The 27,412-nt window shown below is 39.0% G+C and overlaps 1 protein-coding gene across 1 annotated transcript; it reads right to left on the bottom strand.

The window, feature by feature from the left end:
* LOC106057747 (methanethiol oxidase-like) lies at positions 1–27,306 on the bottom strand. Its single transcript, XM_056011829.1, has 11 exons — positions 27,189–27,306; positions 21,809–22,020; positions 19,237–19,422; positions 16,211–16,334; positions 15,530–15,706; positions 14,064–14,245; positions 12,940–13,018; positions 7,458–7,579; positions 3,754–3,819; positions 2,247–2,392; positions 1–518 (listed from the first exon to the last, which is right to left on the bottom strand). Exons 1-11 carry the CDS (start codon positions 27,289–27,291, stop codon positions 356–358), a joined length of 1,560 nt encoding a protein of 519 aa, XP_055867804.1. The 5' UTR covers positions 27,292–27,306; the 3' UTR covers positions 1–355.
* Between the last annotated feature and the right edge of the window lie 106 nt (positions 27,307–27,412).

Raw genomic sequence — 27,412 nt, 5'->3', positions numbered from 1 at the left:
TGGATTTCTATTATTAACTTTTAATGTGAAAATTCTTATAAATTAATTATTAGCGCAGCTCAATAAGAATCAGATCAGGATGCTAAATTTTACAATCAACTCATAGTGCTGCCAACATGTTCATTTTTTTGTTTCTGTCCCGCTAAAGGCAAAGCTTTAGAATTCAGCGGTTCTCAACCTTTTAAGCTCGGCGACCCCTTTTTACAGTCCCAAAGTCTGCCGGGACCCCCCCCCCTTTTTTTGCTCACATACACAGCAATAGGAGAATAGACAAAATAATCCATTTAGCGTCCCCTGGCAAATCGTCAATCAACCCCCAAGGGGGGTCGCGATCCACAGGTTGAGAACCCCTGCTTTAGATCCAAATATCTGAGGTGCAGTCTCCACCTGGGTATCGGATTTCATGCGCCAGTACAGGACCAAAAGGCTCCGCACCGAAATCTACAAAGAACTTGTCGTTGAGGGTCAGGCCTCCTTTCTCCGTGTCCACATCTATCTGTAACATCCAGCTACCTTTCCTGCAATGATATAAAATACATAAATCTACATGTCATTTCTTTCAGCGATTTATAACGTATTCGGTTATTTATTAATGGGAGCGCTAGGCTTCCAGACCGGGGTTCTGGGTTCGAATCTTATCTTATCTTATATAATAAAGACGTTACTTCAAAAAAGAAGATGATTACGTCCTACGCGTCATGCATTTAGTCATGCATATTAACCAATGACTTAAATTCTGCCAAGTCACTGGTTTTCCTGGCTAGCTCAGGCAACCCATTCCATGCTCTAATAGCACTAGTAATCCTGGCGAAGACTAGGATTTTTAACTTTAGGGATCTTTGGGGCGCCTCTCAGTCCACCCATCTCTAATGGATACCTGACATTAGTTGGGGAAAAGTAAAGGTGGTTGGTCATGGCGCTGGCCACATGACACCCTTGTTAACAGTAGGAGGCACGGAAACATATTACATCATCTGCCCTATAGACCACAAGGTCTGAAAGGGGAACTTAATTACTATTTGCAATTTTTTTTGAAGTGCTTGGCTTCTTGAATGGAGGGGTTCCGGGTTTGAATTTCAGTGAAGATTGGGATTTTTAATTGGGAATTAAAGAGTGTTGTTCACGGTGGTTGACTTGTAGCACCAATTAATTTGTGAACTTTTAAGCAATTTCCATAATTTTAATCAAACACTCACAGCTGAGACCAATCGCTCTAAAAGACCTGAGCCAGTGGCGTAGCTAGCCATGTGCAAGTGGTGCGGGCCGCACGGGGCATCAAGTGGTGAGGAGCGTCAAACTAAAGATAAACTTTCTCAGTAAAAACAACCCATTATACATATATGAAAAAGCAGGAACTACTGTTTTGTTTTGTTTGTTTTACATTATTCGGATGTTCCTTCAGAGTTGAAGATAGTTTACTTCCTAGTCCAAACCTCCCGCAGGACGACGGGGGATGGGAACGGGCAGGATTTGAACCCTCGACCATCGATAAATCCGAACGACAGTCCAGCCTGCAAACCGCACGACCAGGCAGCCATCCATATTAAAAATATTACTTTAATTTATTACTTTATTACTTCAAATATTACTTTAATTTATAATATAGATAGGAATAACTTTTGTTGAAATGCAATAAATATAGCAATAGAATAAAATGGTATTTGTAACAAAATCAAACTCACTACAATAACTCTTCTTTTTAGTCTTACATTCTGGAGTCGTCTGTGTAAACTTTTTACTAGACAGACAGAGAGAGCGAGTTACTGTAAGCTTTGTAAAAAGTTATTATCTCAATAAACGCTCCTTCGACACAGTGATTTGTTACTTATATACATTTATGTAGTTTTTTCACTTAAGGCCCTCGGGAAAGTTTGAACTATTTATAGGGTCCACCGGTCAAAATGTTTGAGAACATCTAGGCTAGGAACAGTGGTGTAGCTAGCATTTGGGAGCCCCCGGGGGGGGGGTTGACCTCTTTTTGGGGCCCCCCTCATTTTGCTTAATATTTAATGTGAAAAACACTCATTTGGGGGCCTGTGGGGGTTTTCAAATACTCCCCCTCCCTCCCCCACCCTAGATACGCTTCTGGCTAGGAGAATTAACATCTTTTTTTTCTGTACCTTTGGTATAGATCATCTTTTTTCATACCAAATAGCATGCTCATTGCAATCTGGCTCCCTTTTTTTGAACATCTCGGGGAGGGGTGCAAAAGGAGCAACTAGAACAAAGAACGACCTTGAACTTACTTGCACATTTCCGGATAGAACTGCTGGTCCCACGCGCTCATCAGAGAGTTGGTGACGTAGATTCTCTTTCCGTCCAGGCTCACTTGAAACATCTGCGGGGATCCTTCCAACCGCTTACCATTTATATATCTTGGCTCTGGCTGACTCTGGCCCAGAAAAAAAATGTGGACGTAAATTGTTTAAATGTCTAAAAGCAAGCGAAAGTAGAAAAAAGAGTTTATTACTTTTTACAAAGCTTATAACTCAACTCAAGAGAACATAAAGAAACTGGAACAGACACAAAATAGAGCAGTGAGATTTATAACAAACGAATATTCACATTTGACTAGAGTAACACCTTTAGTTAAATCACTAAATTTAGAAAGCCTTCAGGACAGAAGACTCAAAAGTAAAGTAGCAATCATACATAAAACACTGAACCATAATCTTCAAATACAAAAACAAAATTTAATAAAATACTCTGAAATACACAAAGATAAAGGCACATTCCTCGTCCCATATGCTTGGACAAATTTGTACAAATGCCCCTTTTTCCCTAGTGCTATTAGAGTATGGAATGGATTGCCTGAGACAGCCAGGAAAACCAGTGACTTGGCAGAATTTAAGTCATTGGTTAATATGCATGACTAAATGCATGACGCGTAGGACGTATAAATTTTGAAGTAACGTCTGTATTATATAAGAAGATAAGACGATGGAAGTTATAGACTAACACTACATCACATTGGAATTATAGACTATATAGCTCCTCCTTCGTTGTCGAAGATGAGCACATTTCTTATTTCCTATGGACTCGAAGATGGCTGTACAGTCCAATCCTCGCTTTAAAAAGCCGACCGCATACGTGGCATGGGTAGGTTTAGTCAGTTGCAGATAGGCCTTCTTCTTCTCTCAGCTTTTTGTTAAATTGGCGCTCTATCGCCCTGGCCTCACTTCTTGCTTCAAATCTTGAGACTAACATTACAATGGATAATATACATCAACACTGCATCATCACAATGGAAGTTATGTACAAACACTGGTTCACAATGGAACCAGGTTGAGGACCGAATCACGATGGTTGAATTATTTACACCACGATATATCAACTTAACTATCCAGCACGACATGGCTGCCTGGTCGTGCGGTTTGCGCGCTGGACTATCGTTCGGATTTATCGATGGTCCCGGGTTCAAACCCTGCCCGCTTCCATCCCCACTCGTCCTGCGAGAAGTTTGGACTAGGAAGTAAACTATCTTCAACTCTGAAGGAACATCCGAAACATATAAAACATTTTACAAACATAAAAGCGACATTTGACACTGCTATGTAGACCTTTTAACTTGAAATAAATGATTACATATTTCCCATCAATTTCAAGCCTTATACATGTATCCATGAAGGAAGTACAAGCCCATAATAGGAACTGACATGTTTGGACATGCATTTATATAGAGTGGTCCTCAAATAAACTAGAATTTGAGAACCACTGGTATGTTTATTACAACCTTTTAAAACAAGTTCTTACCTCAAGTTCTTCATCTTTCGTCACTTTGACTGCACTGTCTGATAGAATACTTCCAGCTATGAAGACCTTTCAAAGAGAAGTAATCCTTTTAAACATATTCATCAAACAGAAGAGTCAGGCAGAAGGAGAGGCAGACAAGAGAAGAGACAGACAGAAGAAGAGATGGGAAGAGAACATTAAGGAACGGACTCTAATAAATACTGGCAAAAGTCAGAGAGAAATGGAGAAAGAGGAACAGAGAGAGAGAGAGAGAGAGAAATGGAGAAAGAGAGAAATGGAGAAAGAGAGAAATGGAGAAAGAGAGAAATGGAGAAAGAGAGAAATGGAGAGAGAGAGAAATGGAGAGAGAGAGAAATGGAGAAAAAAAAAATGGAGAAAGAAAGAAATGGAGAAAGAGAGAAATGGAGAAAGAAAGAAATGGAGAAAGAGAGAAATGGAGAGAGAAAGAAATGGAGAAAGAGAGAAATGGAGAAAGAGAGAAATGGAGAAAGAAAGAAATGGAGAAAGAAAGAAATGGAGAAAGAAAGAAATGGAGAAAGAGAGAAATGGAGAGAGAGGAACACAGAGTGAGAAATGGAGAAATGGAGAAAGAGAGAAATGGAGAGAGAGGAACACAGAGTGAGAAATGGAGAAATGGAGAAAGAGAGAAATGGAGAAAGAAAGAAATGGAGAAAGAGAGAAATGGAGAAAGAAAGAAATGGAGAAAGAAAGAAATGGAGAAAGAAAGAAATGGAGAAAGAAAGAAATGGAGAAAGAAAGAAATGGAGAAAGAAAGAAATGGAGAAAGAAAGAAATGGAGAAAGAAAGAAATGGAGAAAGAGAGAAATGGAGAGAGAAAGAAATGGAGAAAGAAAGAAATGGAGAAAGAGAGAAATGGAGAAAGAAAGAAATGGAGAAAGAAAGAAATGGAGAAAGAAAGAAATGGAGAAAGAGAGAAATGGAGAGAGAGGAACACAGAGTGAGAAATGGAGAAATGGAGAAAGAGAGAAATGGAGAGAGAGGAACACAGAGTGAGAAATGGAGAAATGGAGAAAGAGAGAAATGGAGAGAGAGGAACACAGAGTGAGAAATGGAGAAATGGAGAAAGAGAGAAATGGAGAGAGAGAAATGGAGAGAGAGCAACAGAGAGAGTGAGAAATGGAGAAAGAGAGAAATGAAGAAAGAGAGAAATGGAGAAAGAGAGAAATGGAGAAAGAGAGAAATGGAGAAAGAGGAACACACAGAGTGACAAATGGAGAAAAAGAGAAATGGAGAAAGAGAGAAATGGAGAGAGAGAAATGGAGAGAGAGCAACAGGGAGAGTGAGAAATAGAGAAACAGAGAAATGGAGAAAGAGAGAAATGGAGAAAGAGAGAAATGGAGAAAGAGAGAAATGGAGAAAGAGAAATGGAGAGAGAGGAACAGAGAGAGTGAGAAATGGAGAAAGAGAGAAATGGAGAAAGAGAGAACTGGAGAAAGAGAGAACTAGAGAAAGAGAGAAATAAAGAAAAAGAGAAATGGAGAAAGAGAAATGGGCAGAGAGGACAAAACAAAATAAATAAATGCTGGTTTAATAATAGACTAAAGAAGCTTTGTAAACAGAAGGAAAACCTATATAGAAAATTTAAAGAAACTAATGCAGAAAGAGTTTACAAAAAGTATATAAAAATTAAACACTTAACCCAAAAAGTAAGCAGACAGCTGCAGAGTGAATACATAAACAATGTAATATCTAAAGACAACAACAAAAACCTATGGTCATACATTAAGTCTAAGAAAATGGAAACAACAGGCGTAGCACCATTAAAAGATGAACATAACATAATACATAATGATAATGAAACTAAAGCAAACATTCTAAACAAATACTTTGCATCAGCATTCTCAGCCCCAGGAGACAAAGACATATTACTGAATTTGAACCAAGTAGACAACATAGAAGATATAGTAGTACAAGAAAATGGAATTCAAAAACTATTAGCCAACACCAAACCAAATAAAGCTTCTGGACCTGATGGTATTCCAGCTAGATTACTCAAAGAACTAAGTAATGAGCTAGCCCCAGTGTTCAAAATACTCTTTCAGGCTTCACTTAACCAGGGCAGAGTACCAAAGGACTGGAAAGAAGCTAATGTCACCCCCCTATTTAAAAAAGGAGAAAAATCTGACCCAGGAAACTACAGACCAGTATCACTTACCAGCATCACATGTAAAATCCTAGAACACATAATATGTAGCAACATCATAAACCACTTAGACAAACATAATGTCCTCACACCATACCAACATGGCTTTAGGAAATATAGATCATGTGAAACACAACTAATAGGACTAATTGATGATTTTTCAAAAGGTTTAGATAATAGTGAACAAATAGATGCTATCTTACTAGATTTTTCTAAGGCTTTTGACAAAGTTCACCACCATAGTTTGCTTAAAAAATTAAAATATTTCGGCATTAATGGTCCACTGCATCAGTGGATTAAAGACTTTCTGATAGGGAGAGAACAAACTGTAATAATAAATGGCTCTAAATCAACACCGATAACAGTAAACTCAGGTGTACCTCAAGGAACAGTCTTGGGTCCACTACTATTTTTAATTTACATAAATGATTTACCAAATTGCATTAGTTCAGGAACAAAAGTCAGATTATTTGCAGACGATTGCATAATATATAGAACAATAAAAACAACACAAGACACAGATATTTTACAAAGAGAATTAGATGAATTACAGAAATGGGAATCAAATTGGAGCATGTCTTTCCACCCAGAAAAATGTCAGTTGTTAAGAGTAACAAAAAAACTAAAACAAATTAATTCCACTTATCTTATTCATGGCAAACCAGTAACACAGACTAAAAACGCAAAATACCTAGGTGTTATAATAAATGAAAAACTGTCATGGAATCCACATATTGATGAAACTACAAAAAAATCAAACAAAGCATTAGGATTTATTAAAAGAAATTTCTATAAATCAAATAAGAACATAAAACTAAAATGTTATTTAACCTTGGTTAGGCCAATAATAGAATATGCATCCTCTGTTTGGGACCCCTCAACTCAAGAAAACATTAAGAAACTAGAACAGACACAAAATAGAGCAGTGCGATTCATAACAAACGAATATTCACATTTGACTAGAGTAACACCTTTAGTAAAATCACTAAATTTAGAAAGCCTTCAGGACAGAAGGCTCAAAAGTAAAGTAGCAATAATACATAAAACACTGAACCATAATCTTCAAATACAAAAACAAAATTTAATAAAATACTCTGAAAGACACAAAGATAAAGGCACATTCCTCGTCCCATATGCTAGGACAAATTTGTACAAATACTCCTTCTTCCCTAGTGCTATTAGAGCATGGAATGGGTTGCCTGAGCTAGCCAGGAAAACCAGTGACTTGGCAGAATTTAAGTCATTGGTTAATATGCATGACTAAATGCATGACGCGTAGGACGTAATCATCTTCTTTTTTGAAGTAACGTCTGTATTATATAAGAAGATAAGATAACAGAGAGAGTGAGAAATGGAGAAAGAGTGAAATTGTGAAACAGAGAAATGGAGAAAGAGAGAAATGGAGAGAGAGGAATGGATAGTGATAAATGGAGAGTGAGATACTGAGAGAGAAGTTCAGACAGACTAAGGGACAGGGAATGGTGATAAAAATGGTATATGGTATATTTGCTTGCGCTTGTGTGTTTAAAACACTTAATACCTGCCCAACAAGTTTCGGGTTTCGTCTGTCAGTGATGTCATACTGTCTCATATCACCATGCAGCCAGTTACTGAGGTACAGAAATCTGTCATCAAGGGAGACAACTATGGCAGAAATCAAACCTGAAGAAGGAAAAAAAATATCTTCAAAATTATTGCTTCATCTCGAATACATGTTTCTATCTACTCAATTTGACAAATCTATCCGACTAATTAGTAAAGTACGGTGCATTATTCATGACCTATTTAACTAGGGTCCGACATATGTCAGTTTAGACAGGGCTAGAGGCGGCCTTAGTAATGCGCGGGGCCCTGGGCATTAGCGTCATGATTTAAAGCCGGGTTTAGTTGTGCGCGGGGCTCTGGGCGTTAGCGTCATGTTTCAAAGCCGGGTTTAGTTGTGCGCGGGGCCCTGGGCATTAGCGTCATGTTTCAAAGCCTGGTTTAGATGTGCGCGGGGCCCTGGGCATAAGCGTCATGTTTCAAAGCCTGGTTTAGTTGTGCGCGGGGCATGGGCATTAGCGTCATGATTTAAAGCCGGGTTTAGTTGTGCGTGGGGCCGGGGCAATTAGCGTCATGTTTTAAAGCCGGGTTTAGATGTGCGCGGGGCCCTGGACATAAGCGTCATGTTTCAAAGCCTGGTTTAGTTGTGCGCGGGGCATGGGCATTAGCGTCATGATTTAAAGCCGGGTTTAGTTGTGCGTGGGGCCGGGGCAATTAGCGTCATGATTTAAAGCCGGGTTTAGTTGTGCTCGGGGCCCTGGGCATTAGCGTTATTCTTCAAAGCCGGGTTTAGTTGTGCGCGGGCCCTGGGCATTAGCGTCATGTTTCAAAGCCGGGTTTAGTTGTCCGCGGGGCCCTGGGCATTAGCGTCATGTTTCAAAGCCGGGTTTAGTTGTGCGCGGGGCTCTGGGCGAGTGTCATATCAGAACCACGAATATTTGTGCGATAGGCTAACGATGACCAAAGATTCTCTTTATCGCGGGCCCCCCTAATGCGCGGGGCCTGGGGCCGTTGACCCATTCAACATCCCGGCTCTGAGAGGACTTCACACTTAAAGAAGAACTTTTGCAAACTATACAAAAAAAATACTTATTATAAAAAGAATAAAAACGTTATTAAATGTAGGTCTACTCTATTTAAATCTTTACCCTAGCTTTAATTAAGTCCATTGTAATTAAAGTTTTCAAAAGAGGGTAAGGGCTTCCACAGCCTTAAATCCGTCACTATGTATATGCCCCCTCACGACGAAAAGGGATGGGCCCTGCTGTGTCATTGCAAGCAAAGCTCAGGTTGTCCTGATGCTTAGACTGGAACAGACTACGAACTGGATCTGGACCATACACACGACACCAAACGGCTAAACAGGTCAACGCATTGCAAAGGCACGCTCTGCTATGATATAATCTCTTCTGATTTAACAGTTGTAAGAGATTGTTTGACATCAGTCCCTATTTGGGTCATGCTAACCCCTTCGTGGCAAAGAAACCGAAAAAAAAAATTACAACAATTTGTTGCTTAAATAAAATGTTTTTTTCCAACAAAGACCAGTTTTATAAAGTCTGGATGATATTTATTTTTAAAAAATAATTGAAGAAATATACCATACGAAAGTCTATATAAAGTCATTTAAAATCATTTGGAGGCGATTTAAGGCATCAGATCATCAGGAGCCATTCAAAAAATAATTTGTCGTGGGGCTTGCGCTCTGAACTGTCTGGTATGTCGTCTGGTTCAAGGGTTGGAGCCCTGCCTGCTGCCACTTCCGCCGTTCTGCGGGATGCTTTGTGCCAAAATTTAATAATCTTATAATAACAGTCGAAACACGTGAAATAATTATCAAATTATAGCTTTTATATAGCGCTACTTTCATGCTTATAGCATGCTCAGAGCGCTTTGGTCCAATCTCATCTGTGGACCAGTGGGGGGGTGAAGGGGTATCTAGGTGAAGGCCTTTCCCGTGCTGCCTTTAGGCGCTCAGTAAACAAAACTCTGCTCGAGTTGGGTGTTAGACCTCGAGCCCCCTTCATAGGTAGGCAAGCCAAGCCAAGTTCACGAGTACTGAAATAGCTTCCCACAGAAACAAGCGAAAGTTGTGCAGTTGTAGCCTAAGTTAAGACTTAAGACTTTTTAAACTAAATCATTTTTTGGGGAAGGGCGGCACCGCACATGTGATGTACAAACAATTCATGGAAACATTAAAATGTATATATATATGTGCATTATCTTCGCTTTCAAAGATTAAAGATGAGTATTTTACACGACCACGTGAAACCAATTGCGACTTGCGACCCACATATTTTGCCGCATCGATGCAGATAAAGCCATTGTTCGCGCATGTGTGGGGGGGGGGGGGGCAGGGGCTACTTAAGTTGACGTTTCGTCGTCTGCGCATCCGCCGGACTCCTATCCCTTATGGAGGGTGACCGCATATCACAGGTGAGCTTTTTATTTGCGAGCTTAATTAAAGGAGAGGTCCCCCCCCCCGGTATTAAGATCAAACCAAGCGCCATTTTGCTGTCACTAGAATAGAGGAAAGCAACTGGCAGCGATGGTCCCTGCAGCTGGATACCTCTCACTAAGGTCACATGACACATATTTGAGACTCACAAAAAGGAACCTTTTCCGAAAATTAGTAATAATAATAATAAATACATAAAATATACTTTGAGACACAGTGCAAGTCTATCCAGGCTCTGCTGAGGCAATGCCAGTTTAAGTCTGTGATGTCCAACCTACGACCCGAGGGCCATATTAATTCCTCTCGTAACTTCTTTGCCACTCATTACATTGAAGTAGCAGAGGCTCTCTTCCACGTGACTTTTTGTTTTGCTGCGATGCTACACGTGAAACGAGTGTGGAAAATATATAGTCGAAAAAGGTAAAACAGTGGTCGAAAAAACGTTGGATACCAGTGGTCGAAAAAACGTTGGATACCAGTGGTCGAAAAAACGTTGGATACCAGTGGTCGAAAAAACGTTGGATACCAGTGGTCGAAAAAACGTTGGATACCAGTGGTCGAAAAAACGTTGGATACCAGTGGTGGAAAAAACGTTGGATACCAGTGGTCGAAAAAACGTTGGATACCAGTGGTCGAAAAAATCTTGGATACAAGTGGTTGAAAAAGGTAGGACACCAGTGGTCGAAAAAATGTTTGACACAAGTGGTCGAAAAAGAAAGGACACAAGTGGTTGAAAAACCTTTGGACACAAGTGTCGAAAAAATATTGGACACAAGTGTTGAAAAACCTTTGGACACAAGTGTCGAAAAAATATTGGACACAAGTGTTGAAAAACCTTTGGACACAAGTGTCGAAAAAATATTGGACACAAGTGTTGAAAAACCTTTGGACACAAGTGTCGAAAAAATATTGGACACAAGTGTCGAAAAACTATTGGACACAAGTGTCGAAAAACTATTGGACACAAGTGTCGAAAAAATATTGGACACAAGTGGTCGAAAAAATATTGGACACAAGTGGTCGAAAATATATTGGACACAAGTGGTCGAAAAAATATTGGACACAAGTGGTCGAAAAAATATTGGACACAAGTGGTCGAAAAAATATTGGACACAAGTGGTCGAAAAAATATTGGACACAAGTGTTGGAAAAAAAAATATTGGACACAAGTGTCGAAAAAATATTGGACACAAGTGGTCGAAAAAATATTGGACACAAGTGGTCGAAAAAATATTGGACACAAGTGGTCGAAAAAATATTGGACACAAGTGGTCGAAAAAATATTGGACACAAGTGGTCGAAAAAATGTTGGACACCCGTGGTTGAAAAAAGGAAGGACACCAGTGGTCGAAAAAATGTTGGACACAAGTTGTCAAAAAAATGTTGGACACCAGTGGTTGAAAAAATGTTGGACACCAGTGGTCGAAAAAGGAAGGACACAAGTTGTCAAAAAAATGTTGGACACCAGTGGTTGAAAAAATGTTGGACACAAGTGGTCGAAAAAGGAATGACACCAGTTGTCAAAAAAGGTAGGACACCAGTGGTCGAAAAAATGTTTGACACAAGTGGTCGAAAAAGAAAGGACACAAGTGGTTGAAAAACCTTTGGACACAAGTGTCGAAAAAATATTGGACACAAGTGTTGAAAAACCTTTGGACACAAGTGTCGAAAAAATATTGGACACAAGTGTTGAAAAACCTTTGGACACAAGTGTCGAAAAAATATTGGACACAAGTGTTGAAAAACCTTTGGACACAAGTGTCGAAAAAATATTGGACACAAGTGTCGAAAAACTATTGGACACAAGTGTCGAAAAACTATTGGACACAAGTGTCGAAAAAATATTGGACACAAGTGGTTGAAAAAATATTGGACACAAGTGGTCGAAAAAATATTGGACACAAGTGGTCGAAAAAATATTGGACACAAGTGGTCGAAAAAATATTGGACACAAGTGGTCGAAAAAATATTGGACACAAGTGTTGGAAAAAAAAATATTGGACACAAGTGTCGAAAAAATATTGGACACAAGTGGTCGAAAAAATATTGGACACAAGTGGTCGAAAAAATATTGGACACAAGTGGTCGAAAAAATATTGGACACAAGTGGTCGAAAAAATATTGGACACAAGTGGTCGAAAAAATGTTGGACACCCGTGGTTGAAAAAAGGAAGGACACCAGTGGTCGAAAAAATGTTGGACACAAGTTGTCAAAAAAATGTTGGACACCAGTGGTTGAAAAAATGTTGGACACCAGTGGTCGAAAAAGGAAGGACACAAGTTGTCGAAAAAATATTGGACACAAGTGTCGAAAAAATATTGGACACAAGTGTCGAAAAACTATTGGACACAAGTGGTCGAAAAAATATTGGACACAAGTGTCGAAAAAATATTGGACACTAGTGGTCGAAAAAATATTGGACACAAGTGTCGAAAAAATATTGGACACTAGTGGTCGAAAAACCTTTGGACACAAGTGGTCGAAAAACCTTTGGACACAAGTGGTCGAAAAACCTTTGGACACAAGTGGTCGAAAAACCTTTGGACACAAGTGGTCGAAAAACCTTTGGACACAAGTGGTCGAAAAACCTTTGGACACAAGTGGTCGAAAAACCTTTGGACACAAGTGGTCGAAAAACCTTTGGACACAAGTGGTCGAAAAACCTTTGGACACAAGTGGTCGAAAAACCTTTGGACACAAGTGTCGAAAAAATATTGGACACAAGTGGTCGAAAAACCTTTGGACACAAGTGGTCGAAAAACCTTTGGACACAAGTGGTCGAAAAACCTTTGGACACAAGTGGTCGAAAAACCTTTGGACACAAGTGGTCGAAAAACCTTTGGACACAAGTGGTCGAAAAACCTTTGGACACAAGTGGTCGAAAAACCGTGGGCCACCAATGTTCATAATAGGTAAGACACCAGTGGTCTTAGTCTTGTGATTAACACGTTTACATGCACAAGGGAAGCAAATCCGTATAAACATTTCAAATTTCAACAAAACAATTTGACGTCTGCTTACTTGGCATTTCCGGTAGAGCCCAACCTTCCACTTTCTTGGACGGAACCTGAATGACTTTTTGAAAGTCCCAATCGCCCTTCTAGAAGTGAAAGAACAGAAGGAAATATTTCAAGCATACATGTCATAACTAAACATATCTCTACAGATCTAAAACTTAGTAAGCCTATCTATGTTTGTCAGACTTCACCTTACGGATAGCGGGACCCAACTTGATGGATGCTTGCGAGGCCGCATCTTCTAATTTTTAAAAATAATTCTATGACCTAGGGGGGCGCGGTGGCTGAGTGGTTCAGCGCTCGGCTTCCGAACTTGGGGTCCTGGGTTCGAACCTTGGTGAAGACTAGGATTTTAAATTTCGGGATTTTTAGGGCGCCCCTGAGTCCACCCAATTCTAATGGGTACCTGACTTTAGTTGGGGAAAGTAAAAGCGGTTGGTCGTTGTGCTGGCCACATAACGTCCTGCTTGTTAACCGTTGGCCATAGAAACAGATGACCTTAACATCATCTGCCCCATAGATCGCAAGATCTGAAAGGGAAACTTTTTTACTTTTCTATGGCCTCCTTCAGTCGCAAGCGACTATGGATCATCTCATGGAAATGAGATGAATGCCTGGGCATTAGTTGTGGTCGGAACAATGTCGCCCACACATCAGTTCCCCCCCCCTCTCTCCACGCCACTGATATATCCAAAGAAACGGCAGAACCGATACAGTTTGAGGTCAGCAGTGTTTCAGGTTCTGCCACTGGGTGTTGCAAACTGCCTTAGCTTCACCAGCTCCTAGTTTTTCCTCAGACTTGACTCTCTGACAACTATTAATTAGATAATTTTACCCGCATTTGGAAGCAACTTAAATGCAATCGGTCCCTGTGGGTAAATTAAAGTTACGTCAATCGTACGATAGGCCTACACTAAATGTGTTAACTCTTTCTCTCCTAACTGACGATACCAACCTTGATTCCACTAGAATGTGGTAAATATTTACGGAGAGAATAGAGTTAACCCTTTCTGTTCTACATCTTTAAAAGCCTGTAACAAGAGCCATGTCTGATATTGATATGCTTGATGTTATGTTATGTTGAGTTATGTTTATGGAAATATATATAAAAAAATATGTTGAACATACCGGTGTTTTATAAAAAAGGTAGACTGTGGAGCCGAGGGCGCAGCCGACGTAACCCATGGTGGCGTCAGGGTCGTGCAGGAACTTGACTTCCAGAGGAATGGCGCCGTCATCTCCAAAGTCTAAGGTTTGAAGCTTCTCGTGTGTAGTCCAGTCCCAGACGTGGATACTGTGTCCGTACAGACCTAAGAATTAACACAAGACAATGAGGAGTTGACACGAGGCAGAGCTAAGAGTTAACGCAGGACAGAGCTAAGAGTTAACACAGGAGAAACAAGAGTTAACAGGTGGCAGAGCAAAGAGTTAACGTAAGACTAAAAAGAGTTAACACAAAACATATCTAAGAGTTAACGCAAGTCAGAGCTGAGAGTTAACACAAGGCAAGAGTTAACAGACAAATCTAAGAGTTAGCAGTGAAGAGTTGAGGCTGGAAAGAGTTATAAGGCAACATTAGACAAGAGCTAAACGTTGACACATGGGATATAGGTGTATACAATATGTAAATTAGTTGACTTTTTGAACTCAGTTCTTTGTTAAATCCCTATAAATTAACTCCCTTTAAGTTAATTTCCTTTATGTTAATCCCCGTTAAGTTAACTCCCTTTTAGTGAGCCCCTTTAACTCCCTGTAAGTCAACTCCCTTTGACTAAGACTATGACTGTGTTTGTTTATCCTAATTGGACATTTGTTGGTATCACAAGTACTCATTTTTTCTTCACATTATAGAACAACTGGAAAAAAATATCCATTATAGAGACACAGAACACAGAGTATGGCTTTCCAAAGTTAAATCATATTTTGAAAACTTATCCTCAGCAGCAAAAGGCTGGCTAGAAGAAGAAAACTTGAGTTTTCATAAGTCAAGGCATCTCACATTTTACAGACATTTTTTTGAAGACATTTTTATCAAGACATTTTTTCAAGACATTTATCAGACATTTTTTCAAGACATTTTTTCAAGACATTTTTTCAAGACATTTTTTTCAAGACATTTTACAGACATTTTTTCAAGACATTTTACAGACATTTTTTCAAGACATTTTACAGACATTTTTTCAAGACATTTTTTCAAGACATTTTACAGACATTTTTTTCAAGAAATTTTTTCAAGACATTTTTTCAAGACATTTACTTCCCTAAGTCATATCACAGGTTCCAGACTTTGGGTTTCCTACGATTTTAAAAGCCGTTAGCTTTCTAAAATGTAATGTCTGTCTACAGCTACTATGGTTCAATGTAGCCACTGTCATATTTAACCCTTAAAACGCGTGTGGTAGTTTAGCCTCTAAACATCAGACTTGTGGTTGCACTCATTGTAAAACAGCACAGCACTTTAAGGGTTAAGGCAGAGTATAACCTACAGGTAGAATCTTCTAAAAGAAAGTAGAAAAAAATACAAATAAAGCTCCCCCTGGGATTTGAGATTTGGGGATTCTAGGACGCCCCTAGAGCCCAACCAACTGACGTACCTTGGGCGTATTCTTCTGGTTTGAAGCCTTTCCTCCAGGCGTTGGGCATTCCCCACTCCGTGCTGACCATCACGTTATGTCTGGGCTGGTACCAGAAGTCGTAGCCAATGGTGATATGGCTCCTTTCCCAGTTGCCCTTCAGACTGAAATCTTCTCCATCCAACAACACAAACCCACCTGAAGATACGAAATATAGGGGCAGAGTGAAACTACAATGCAGAAATAGGATTGCTTTGTACAATATTTATGCAAACAAGAACTTACCTATACAAATCTTTTAAATATTTATATATATGTTATAGAAATAAAAGTTTCTGTTTATTGCTTGGCCCCTTTCCCGCAACAACTTTGCAAGCCTACAAAAGAGGCAAAGAAAAGAGGCCTAAGACCCAAGGATTCCTATGATGATAAAGCTAAAACTGAATAGCGCAAATTCTGAGGTTTCCTTTAAAAAAAAAGCCTACCAAAGTGCTTGCCTAAGAGTTCTAATTGTAAATCCTAACCTCTGAGTGACAGGATAAAGTTTTTATTAAAATTACAATATAACAATTCAGGCATTAATACAAAAGTTGCTGAATAAAGATTTCTACTTTTTAAAACATTGTATGAAACTTTTTTTTTCTAACTTACTAACTAGAGAGTTACTTAACGAATGAGATCAGCAGAAGATCATCTGCTTACTTTTGGATTTGTCTCCTTTGGCGTCCCCGATTCCACTGATCATGATCTCACCGGAGGCCAGACAATGTGACGTGTGCAGGGCGCCAAGACCTGTCATCTTGTGGACGTCACCTGGCTCGATGATCTAAGAGAGAAATAAATATGCACACACTTAAAACCAATAATGAGATTCTATTGGCGCTGTACTTGATGTGCCACCCTATCATTGGGCATAATGAGCAGTCCAAATTTTGACCTGGACTTGTAGATATAAACGCCACGATCGGTGGCCATGGACACAAGAAACTTTAAATGTTGTAGGCCTAAGGAAAAGGTAAACGTTACATTGCTTTATGACACCTTGATCGAAGCAGCATTATGGTACCTTGGTGTTATGGTACCTTGGTGTTATGGTACCTTGGCGTTATGGTACCTTGGCGTTATGGTACCTTGCTGATATGGTACCTTGGCGTTATGGTACCTTGCTGATATGGTACCTTGGTGTTATGGTACCTTGGTGTTATGGTACCTTGGCGTTATGGTACCTTGGTGTTATGGTACCATGGTGTTATGGTACCTTGGTATTATTGTACCTCGGTGTTATGGTACCTTGGCGTTATGGTACCTTGGTATTATGGAACCTTTGTGTTATGGTACCTTGGCGTTATGGTACCTTTGTGTTATGGAACCTTGGCGTTATGGTACCTTGGCGTTATGGTACCTTGGCGTTATGGTACCTTGCTGATATGGTACCTTGGTGTTATGGTACCTTGGTGTTATGGTACCTTGGCGTTATGGTACCTTGGTGTTATGGTACCTTGGCGTTATGGTACCTTGCTGATATGGTACCTTGGTATTATGGAACCTTTGTGTTATGGTACCTTGGCGTTATGGTACCTTTGTGTTATGGAACCTTGGCGTTATGGTACCTTGGCGTTATGGTACCTTGGCGTTAGGGTACCTTGGCGTTATGGTACCTTGGTATTATAGTACCTTGGCGTTATGGTACCTTGCCGTTATGGTACCTACGGTTATAATTGCGTAATTTTTAGTGAAATTAAAAGACTGCTGTGAAACTTGAAGCGGAGTTAAGTTAGAGACTTGAGACAGAACAGACGTGCACTTGTCGTGAGTTACATAGGGTTAAAATTACCATTTCATGTTGTGCTACTAGTATATCTCACTTCAAGTTGAATCTATGTACATTTATATTCAAGTATGTCCAAATAGAAGTCTGCTTAACTCTAGTTGAGTAATAATTTAATACGCCTATATAGGTGTAGTGTAGTGACGTGAGAGCTGAGAGTGCGCATGCGCCAATGTATGGATGAGAAAAAACGATGTTTGTTGATACGATACGGGTGTGTGACTGTGAGATGCGAGGCAATAAAAGTGATACGTGGTGTGTTTAAACAGGTACACATGAGATGGTGGAGCTAAATAGGTATTCAAGGCCTGAAGTTTGTTAAGGCTGGTTAGAACTATTTGAGCGAAAGTAGAACTAGAACTTTTAGAGTGGAATTAGAGCTAGAACTTTTAGAGCGGAAAGTTGGCGAAAGTTTGTAGAAGTTGAGGTTGTATTGTAAAGTTTTTGTATAATAAATCTATTGAAACTGCTACGAAGAACATTTGTCAATGCAACAACTTGGCCAAATAAGGAATCAGTGTTATAACAACTTGGTCAAATAAGGAATCAGTGTTATAACAACTTGGTCAAATAAGGAGTCAGTGTTATAACAACTTGGTCAAATAAGGAGTCAGTGTTATAACAACTTGGTCAAATAAGGAGTCAGTGTTATAACAACTTGGTCAAATAAGGAGTCAGTGTTATAACAACTTGGTCAAATAAGGAATCAGTGTTATAACAACTTGGTCAAATAAGGAGTCAGTGTTATAACAACTTGGTCAAATAAGGAGTCAGTGTTATAACAACTTGGTCAAATAAGGAATCAGTGTTATAACAACTTGGTCAAATAAGGAATCAGTGTTATAACAACTTGGTCAAATAAGGAATCAGTGTTATAACAACTTGGCCAAATAAGGAATCAGTGTTATAATAACTTGGCCAAATAAGGAATCAGTGTTATAACAACTTGGTCAAATAAGGAATCAGTGTTATAATAACTTGATCAAATAAGGAATCAGTGTTATAACAACTTGGTCAAATAAGGAGTCAGTGTTATAACAACTTGGTCAAATAAGGAATCAGTGTTATAACAACTTGGCCAAATAAGGAGTCAGTGTTATAACAACTTGGTCAAATAAGGAATCAGTGTTATAACAACTTGGTCAAATAAGGAATCAGTGTTATAATAACTTGGTCAAATAAGGAGTCATTGTTAAAACAACTTGGCCAAATAAGGAATCAGTGTTATAACAACTTGGTCAAATAAGGAATCAGTGTTATAATAACTTGGTCAAATAAGGAGTCAGTGTTATAACAACTTGGTCAAATAAGGAATCAGTGTTATAACAACTTGGTCAAATAAGGAGTCATTGTTAAAACAACTTGATCAAACTATGAATTACTGTTAAAGCACCTTGGTCGAACTATGAGCCATCATTATGACACCTTGGTCAAACTATAGCTCACCTTATGGGCCTTGGTCAAACTTTGAGTCAGCTTTTATGACACTTTGGTAAGACTATGACTCACCGTTTTGGACCTCGGTCAAGAATGGATTCAGCTTTGTGACAGCTGTGAGAAACTAAGACAAGGACCTATGACGCCTTGATAAAACTGTGATATGTACGTTTAGCGACTATATACTTAAGTGCTGTTACGTGAAGTTACTATTGTAGGTGAATTCGAAATTCTCAGAGATTTATGAACACACCATGACTTTTACCGTAAGGAAATGTATAAAAAATTTAATGAATGCCAGCTACGAACCCCGTCATAAAGTTCCTTACATTTGACAAGTACTTGTTGTTAGGACTAGATTACCTCCCCTTGTCAGTGTCCTGAAAAGTCCTGATACATTAAAGGGCTAACGCCTTTCTATAACTCTAGGTATAACTAAGCAAAACCTTGGGCACCTCCATACCTTATGAAATCTGGGCTCCCTGGGATCAGTTCCTACATCGATGACGTATATCCTGTCACTGTTCAGACCTGGAAGAATCAAGCGGTTGCGGGCCTTGGATGGGTCGTCATAGCAACTGGAGCAGGCATTCCAGCCAGAGTGGTGCAGCTCATCCTCCAGGTAAGGCATCAGGAGGCGGTGTATCACCTGCATCGAGTTAAAAAAGCATTGTGGTATCAGTACATTCCAATCACTATGTGTACGCCACATGTGAACACCATAGAATTGCTACTTGAGTAGTAGGTCAGGAAATTGAAAAACATTTTTAAATTATTTTTTTTTACAGACTATATCTCCCTTAAACATTCCTTGTCCCATATGCTAGGACAAATTTGTACAAATACTCCTTCTTCCCTAGTGCTATTAGAGCATGGAATGGGTTGCTTGAGTCAGCCAGGAAAACCAGTGACTTGGCAGAATTTAAGTCATTAGTTAATTTGCATGATTAAATGCATGACGCGTAGGTCGTAATCATCTTCTTTTTTGAAGTAACGTCTGTATTATATAAGAAAAGATAAACAACGCATAGAGTGATTATTTGCTTTAAATAACTAATGACTACGATTTCCGAAAATGGAACATTTTTCACCTCGCCCGATTCCACCTCAGCCGAGATAGATTCCTGATTAAGCGAATACATAGATCTACTTGACTGTATAATATTTCAGTGATTGGCTTTTAGACCTAGACTTAGAAAACGATGCCAAAATTATTCCTGAACATTAATTTATTCAACTCTTGAATGAATAATACTTACTGATATTCCCGAAGTAGTAGAGTCCGTTCAAGATAAATATTTTGTTGTTCTCTAGCCAAATTTAAATTCATTTATTTATTTTATTACTTTGAACATATATAACAATAATTCTTTTGTAAACGATATTCAGCAACTTAAAAATTTCTAGGAAAATTGTTAGAGCCGGTTTGGAGATTCATTTCCAGGTTTATCCCGCCAAGAAGATTCCAGGATTCAGGAAGTTTCCATGAAGTTACGAGTGGAATAGAGGTATTGTAAGTCTCAACACGTACTTCCCTCTCCTGTTGATCTACTCTTTTGGAAATGGTTGGGCGTGAGGGTGGTTACAGAGCTTGACTTCCTAACCGAGAAATCTTGATGTCGAACCCCAGAGAAGGCTGGAATATTCTCACCACGCCTTTGTCTCTATCCTTATCTTATATAATACAGACATTACTTCAAAAAAGAAGATGATTCCGTGCATGATGCATTTAGTCAGTCATATTAACCAATGACTTAAATTCTGCCAAGTCACTGGTTTTCCTGGCTGGCTCAGGCAACCCATTCCATGCTCAAATAGCACTAGGGAAGAAGGAGTGTTTGTACAAATTTGTCCTAGCATATGGGACGAGGAATGTGCCTTTATCTTTGTGTCTTTCTGAGTATTTTATTAAATTGTGTTTTTGTATTTGAAGATTTTGGTTCCGTGTTTTATGTATAATTGCTACTTTACGTTGTCTTCTGTCCTGAAGGCTTTCTAAATTTAGTGATTTTACTAAAGGTGTTACTCTAGTCAAATGTGAATATTCGTTTGTCATGAATCTCACTGCTCTATTTTGTGTCTCTTCCAGTTTCTTAATGTTTTCTTGAGTTGAGGGGTCCCAAACGGAGGATGCATATTCTATTATTGGCCTAATCAAGGTTAAATAACATTTTAGTTTTATGTTCTAATTTGATTTATAGAAATTTCTTTTAATAAATCCTAATGCTTTGTTTGATTTTTTTTATAGTTTCATCAATATGTGGATTTCATGACAGTTTTTCATTTATTATAACACCTAGGTATTTTGCGTTTTTAGTCTGTGTTACTGGTTTGCCATGAACAAGATAAGTGGAATTAATTTGTTTTAGTTTTTTTTAGCCATCTTGTAAGAGCATCTTCCATGTGCTGGATGCTTGGTACCCTCGTTAACCACTGGCCTAGAATGATATTGACATGAGCAGGGCCGGTCTTAGGCCACTGCAACCTATGCGGTCGCAGTGGGCCCCGTGCTTTCATAGGCCCCGCGCTAATTCTAGGAGTAATTATTAAATAGACCTCATTCACCAATCGTAAACAGACAACATTTAGCCACGAGGTGCTCTATCTCTTCTATATAATTTACGATCTAATGTTTAATTCATGATGGTTGTCACGTGACAGTTTTTTCCATTGTTTTATCAATAAGATCACGTGACTAAATGTTGTTTGTTTACACTTGGTGAATGAGGTCCATTGCAAAATATATACGAAAAATTACTGGAAATCTCCTGAATTTATTACAATTTATTAAAATCTCCTGAAAACTTAGGAAAATCTCCTAAAAATATAAACAATTTTCATTTGTGGGTGTCATTCATTGCGGAAAACGCCAACACTTAGTAAAGAATGAATAAAATTGAAAGTCGAATTTATTTTCTAATACAAAATCTTAATTTTCACATACTATCCTTATTCCCACCCATACTAGGCCCCGCGGCATCACTTTCGCATAGGGCCCCGCAATTGTTAGGACCGGCCCTGGACATGGTCGTTACCTTAGAATAAGTTGGGGAATCCGGGTCCACATCTACAGTGGCCAAATAGTCCGGCTTGAACTTTTTGGTGTGAGGTGGTTGTATGCAGGGGAGGTAAACGATCTTTTCTCTAGGCCCATTCTTGACTGCGTCCATAGGAGTTTTGTACCCTGGCCCACAGTGGCATTGCTTGACAGCAGGGGCAATGGTCTTCAATCGATCCGCCGCCGCTGCTGAAACGAAAACAAGTAATAAATTTTAAAAAATTAATTACTTTCTAATTTATTTTCAAATAACATAGTGTTGTAACCCTGCCTTGCACTAGTGCTTGAGGTGCGCACTAGTGAACGTAAACAGGAAGACACTAGAAGAGAGAGAGAGAGAAGAACAGTGCATCAGGGATTGTGAAGAGTCTGAATGTTTGGAAACTAAGAGGCCAGCTTTTGGTGCTGCCTGAAGGTTGTAGTAGGGACCTGGAGCGAAGCGGGGAAGGCAGCCGTTGGTCCACATTCGGGTCAAGTAGCAAAGGACTGGTATACTTAGTAGCAAGACTCTGAGGAAGCTGAAGGATGTTATGTGTTTGTCCTAGTGAATAAACACCTGTCTTTATTTCCTGTTAAACTGTATTGAGTTGCATGCCTTTTCGTTGAGTGCCTAACCTAAAGTTACAACAATAGTGAACTGTGGGGCGATGTGGCGCAGTTGGCTTCCCAACTGAAGAATCTCGAGTTCGAATCCCAGTGAAGATTTGATTTGGAAGTTTAAAAGGACGCCTCTGATTGCATCCAATTCTAATGGGTATCCGACATCATTCGGGAAAAGTAAAAATCACATCCTGCACGGGGGCGGTAAATAGTTATCTCCCCTTCTAAAGTGCCGCCAGTGTTTGTTACTATTAATAGTGAATAGTTATAAATGTGGTGTACTTTTCTGAAAAAAAAAATTGCATAAGCCATTTAAAAAAGTTTTTCTTTCGCTTTTATAAAAGAAAAAAAGTAGCCGTTGCATCAGAACTTTGAATGGTCTACAACAGGTGTGGGCAACCTTTTTTTTTTTCGTGGGCCGCATTAAAAAAATTGTGTGCAATACTGAGATCCTTGCGCGAACGGGTCTTCACAGCATCTTTACAGTCCTCAGACAACGGCGCCTGTCTTTTAATTCAAATTTGTAAAAAAAAAAAAAAGTTCCCCTTTTAGACCTTGTGGTCTATAGGGCAGATGATGTAAAGGTCATCTGTTTCTTGGCCTACGGTTAACAAGAGTGTCATGTGGCCAGCACAACAACCAACCGCCTTTACTTTTCCCTAACTAATGTCAGGTACCCATTAGAGCTGGCTGGACTCAGAGGCGCCCGAAGATCCCGAAACTAAAAATCCCAGTCTTCACCAAGATTCGAACCCCGGTCCCCGGTTCGGAAGCGAAGCGCTTTACCGCTCAGCCACCGCGCCTCCAATTCAAATTTGTACTGTATTATAAATTTATATATATATATTTTTTTTACACTTCCAATAGACAAATTGCAACAAGATTTAGCAATATCTGAAACTCATTTTACGAATATTTTTTTAGTTTTATAATCGCTTCTTCTTTTTTACATCAAAACATTTCACCACAAATGTACAGTTGTACTAAATTAGTATTATTATTATCGCTTTTATATAGCGCTACTTTCATGCTTATAGCATGCTCAGAGCGCTTTTTGGTCCAATCACATTTGTGGACCAGTTGGGGGGGGGGTATCTAGTAGTTGGTTTACCGTGCTGCCTTTAGGCGCTCAGTAAACACAACTCTGCCCGAGTCGGGAGTCGAACCTCGAGCCCCCTTCTAGGTAGGTCAAGACAAGCCAAGTTCAAGCGCACTTGGTCTCTTGACCACGCATCCCACTAAATGTGAAGTATTTAACTATTTACACTCGTATATAATGTTCCGGAACTGTGGAACTAGCTTACTAGTTGTTATCATTGTGACTGCTGTCAAATTACAGTTCTTACACTTGTTTGGTTTCAAGCAAGAACATTTCTTGTTTAAGATGTAGGTGGACCCAAATAATGTGAAAGTTTAGCAGCAAAGTTTTTTTTCAAATGTGGAAATACAGCTTCTGGCACACATAAGGCTCCCGCGGAAGAACTGACTGACTCTAACTGTTCTTACAGGTTATAATTTTCGTGGAGGCATGTCTTTTGGAGCTAAATCAGCTTCTGCACTAAATGGTGAGCTGAGGGTATTTAAACTGGTTCTAAGCTCTTAACGTCTTAAAATTTGCTTTCATATTCCAAATTCAAGGAATCCTAATAAGTCTTGTACTTTTCAGCCATTTCACTAAAAATAGTTTGACCCTTCAGCAAAGGAAAATTACAAATCCTGTATCTACTTGCTTGCCTGGAGAAATGGAAAATTTCTGTTTGAAAAGATTTAACATACACATACATTTCATGTGCAAATTACATTGTAATGTACTCATTGTAAAACGTGAAGTCTTTCTTCCACTCTTCTTAAGAAATATTAGTAACATAGTCACAGTTCGTTCAAGGAATATACTAATTTCTTCCTTGAGATCCCATATTCTTCTCACTACCTTGCCGTGCTAAACCAGCTGATACTACTGTGGTATCAAACATCGGAATGTCTTGTTTCTAAATCTTTATGTACTTTCCTGAACTGCCTATAGTTAAGACCTCTAGCTCTGATAAGTTTCATCACTGAGATAATTGGGTCAATAACATGTTTGATATTCAATGCAGTTTAGAGTCTATGATTGGAATATTGTTCTTTTATTTAGCGTATTTTTCTCAGTCAAAGCTTGGACTCCTTCAGTTGTTACACTTGCCGTTTTGGTCCATGCCAATTCAACATTTTCAACACAGTACTTCATTGTATTGAAAAATACTTGCCTGAGTTTGTGTCTTTGAATGTTTTGAAATAAGACACGTAGAATGACATGTAGAGACAATGTTTCTTTAGCCTCTTCATTATAAGTGATAAGAGTCAGAACTTTCAATAATTTATATAAATATTTATAATAATTTGTGAAAAATATATTTTCATTTTTTATATGTAGGCCTATAATCTGTGAGCACAGCTGATTTCTGTGGGGGTGTCCGCGGGCCGCATAGAAAACTCCGGTGGACCCCATGTGGCCCGAGGATCATAATTGCCCACCCCTGGTCTAAAATATTATTATGTCAGATTTTCACTCTTTTTTTAATTTACGAGATCTAAACGGGACGAACGGACGGACGGACAGACGGACATTTCCTTTCGGGGGCCGCTAAAAAGCAACCTTTTCGTTTACAGAGCTCCCAGTCCCACCCCCCACCAAAAAAAAAAAAAAGATTGTGTGTCTGATTCTAACAAACTGGTCAGTTTTAAAGCTAGCCTAAGCTACATCATGAAAAGACAACCAAGCGACAGTGTTTATTGTGTCTTGACTGGTCAGGCGAGAAAATACACACTGCCGTGGTTAGTCAAGCATGTAGATCTACTCATAACACGTAGGCCCCTAATTTATTCTTTGCTTGTAAGATAAAGATGTAACTGCATAGACCTGGAGCTATTTCTTTTATGTTGTTATCTTATATAATACAGACGTTACTTCTTATATTATATTATACAGACGTTACTTCTTATCTTATATAATACAGACGATACTTCTTATCTTATATAATACAGACGTTACTTCTTATCTTATATAATACAGACGTTACTTCAAAACAGAAGATGATTACGTCCTACGCGTCAGGCATTTAGTCATGCATGTTAACCAATGACTTACATTCTACCAAATCACAGGTGTTCCTGGCTAGTTCAGGCAACCCATTCCATGCTCTAATAGCACTAGGGAAGAAGGAGTATTTGTACAAATTTGTCCTAGCATATGGGTAGAGGAGTGTGCCTTTATCTTTGTGTCTTTCTGAGTATTTTATTAAATTTTGTTTTTGTATTTGAAGATTATGGTTCAGTGTTTTGTGTATAATTGCTACTTTACTTTTGAGTCTTCTATCTTGAAGGCTTTTTAAATTTAGTGATTATAAGATTGTAAACTTTACTGTATGGTTTTCCGTTTTACAGTAGCCTAAGTCAATAGATTGTCACATGTGGGACGTCACATAGAAACCCGGTAAAAATCTGATCGTTTTGGATGCGCATAAAAATTATGACAGAAAAACACCAACTACTAAGTTATTATTGATATATTTATTTTCTGTAAATCAAAACACATATCAAAAATTGTTAAAACCATCCGAGTTTCCCTTTAAAAGAAAAAGGCGCCAAAAATATTAGTTCATTTATCCTCATGGGAAAAAAAAAGGGTGAGCGAAATAACTAAAAACTACAAAATAACTTTTTTAAAATTTCAAGTTCAACAAAGATAACGCTGAGACTTGGCCGGAGGGTTAAATCTTGTAAGTTATAAACATTTGTTAGATCTAGTTCTCGAATTTCTTGAGCGGGAATCTGCTGCACTGCTTGTGTAACATTATCAGACGTTGTGCAGGTTCCACAACTCTTGATTGTTTACAGCAAGGAGTTGTGTCAAGTGGTAAAAGAGTTATCCCACTTTGGAGCCTGCGTGTCATTGGCATAATGCGCTCTTGTGTCAAGTTGAACTTATGTTAGTAGAAACACAGAATCCTAAGTTATGACTAGATCCAGGGCCGGATTTAAGGGAGGACAAGTGGGGCTACTACCCAGGGGAATCCACAAGAAAAGAGTTGCGACAATAGTGAAAATAAATGAATATTTTGACAGTTAGCATCTTTTCCATATAAGCTTTTTTATTTACATTTTTTCTGCATTTTTACGTAAAATCAGTTTTAATGTATCATACGAAACAATTAAAGACTGCATGAAATAAAACAATCTATATCAAATTATCTAAGACTATATGATTTTTTTAAATATAAATTTTATTCGTTTCAGGCGTTCAACTCCTACAGCACGGCAGAATATTACATCGGGCAGGGATGAAAGTGGGAATGATGTGACTGAGAGGTTTAGCGCTTGGTTTCCGAACCTGGGGTCCTGGGTGCGATTCTCGGTGAAGACTGGGATTTTGAATTTCGTGATTTTTAAGGCACCCCTGAGTCCAACCAACTTTAAGGGGTGCCGAAATTACGTTGATGAAAGTAAAGGCGATTGGTCGTTGTGATGGACACATGACACCCTGCTCGTTAACCATTGGTCAAAGAAAAAGATGGCCTCAATATCATCTGCCATACAGATTTGCAATGTCTGAAAGGGGACCTACTAGTATAAGGATTGAAGCTGGGGAACCGAACTTAACGACAGTTCCAGGCGCATACGAAGCGCATCTATATAAAACTATCTATGCACGTCTGTGCCATAATAGCTCCATACCTGAATGAACATTTGGACCTGGAGATTCAACGAGTTTTACTTACGTGGCTGGTGGCATCCGTTGAATTTGGTCAATGGTGCGCTGCAGGCCTTGACCTTTATGTCCCCAGGGCCACTACAGGCGGAAATGTGAATGGCTTGACCCATGGTCAGAGCGCTAATAGGACCCTCCGGAGCTCACTAACACTGTAGATTTATATTCTACACGAACATGACACAAGACACATGTTGGTCAGTTATTCCATCAAATTGAAAGCGTTCCACAGCG

Source organism: Biomphalaria glabrata, chromosome 15 (genome assembly GCF_947242115.1).
Source record: "Biomphalaria glabrata chromosome 15, xgBioGlab47.1, whole genome shotgun sequence".
Lineage (NCBI taxonomy): Eukaryota > Metazoa > Mollusca > Gastropoda > Planorbidae > Biomphalaria > Biomphalaria glabrata.
The sequence above is the reverse complement of the archived record's forward strand: the minus strand, read 5'-3'. Positions and strand labels throughout refer to the sequence as shown.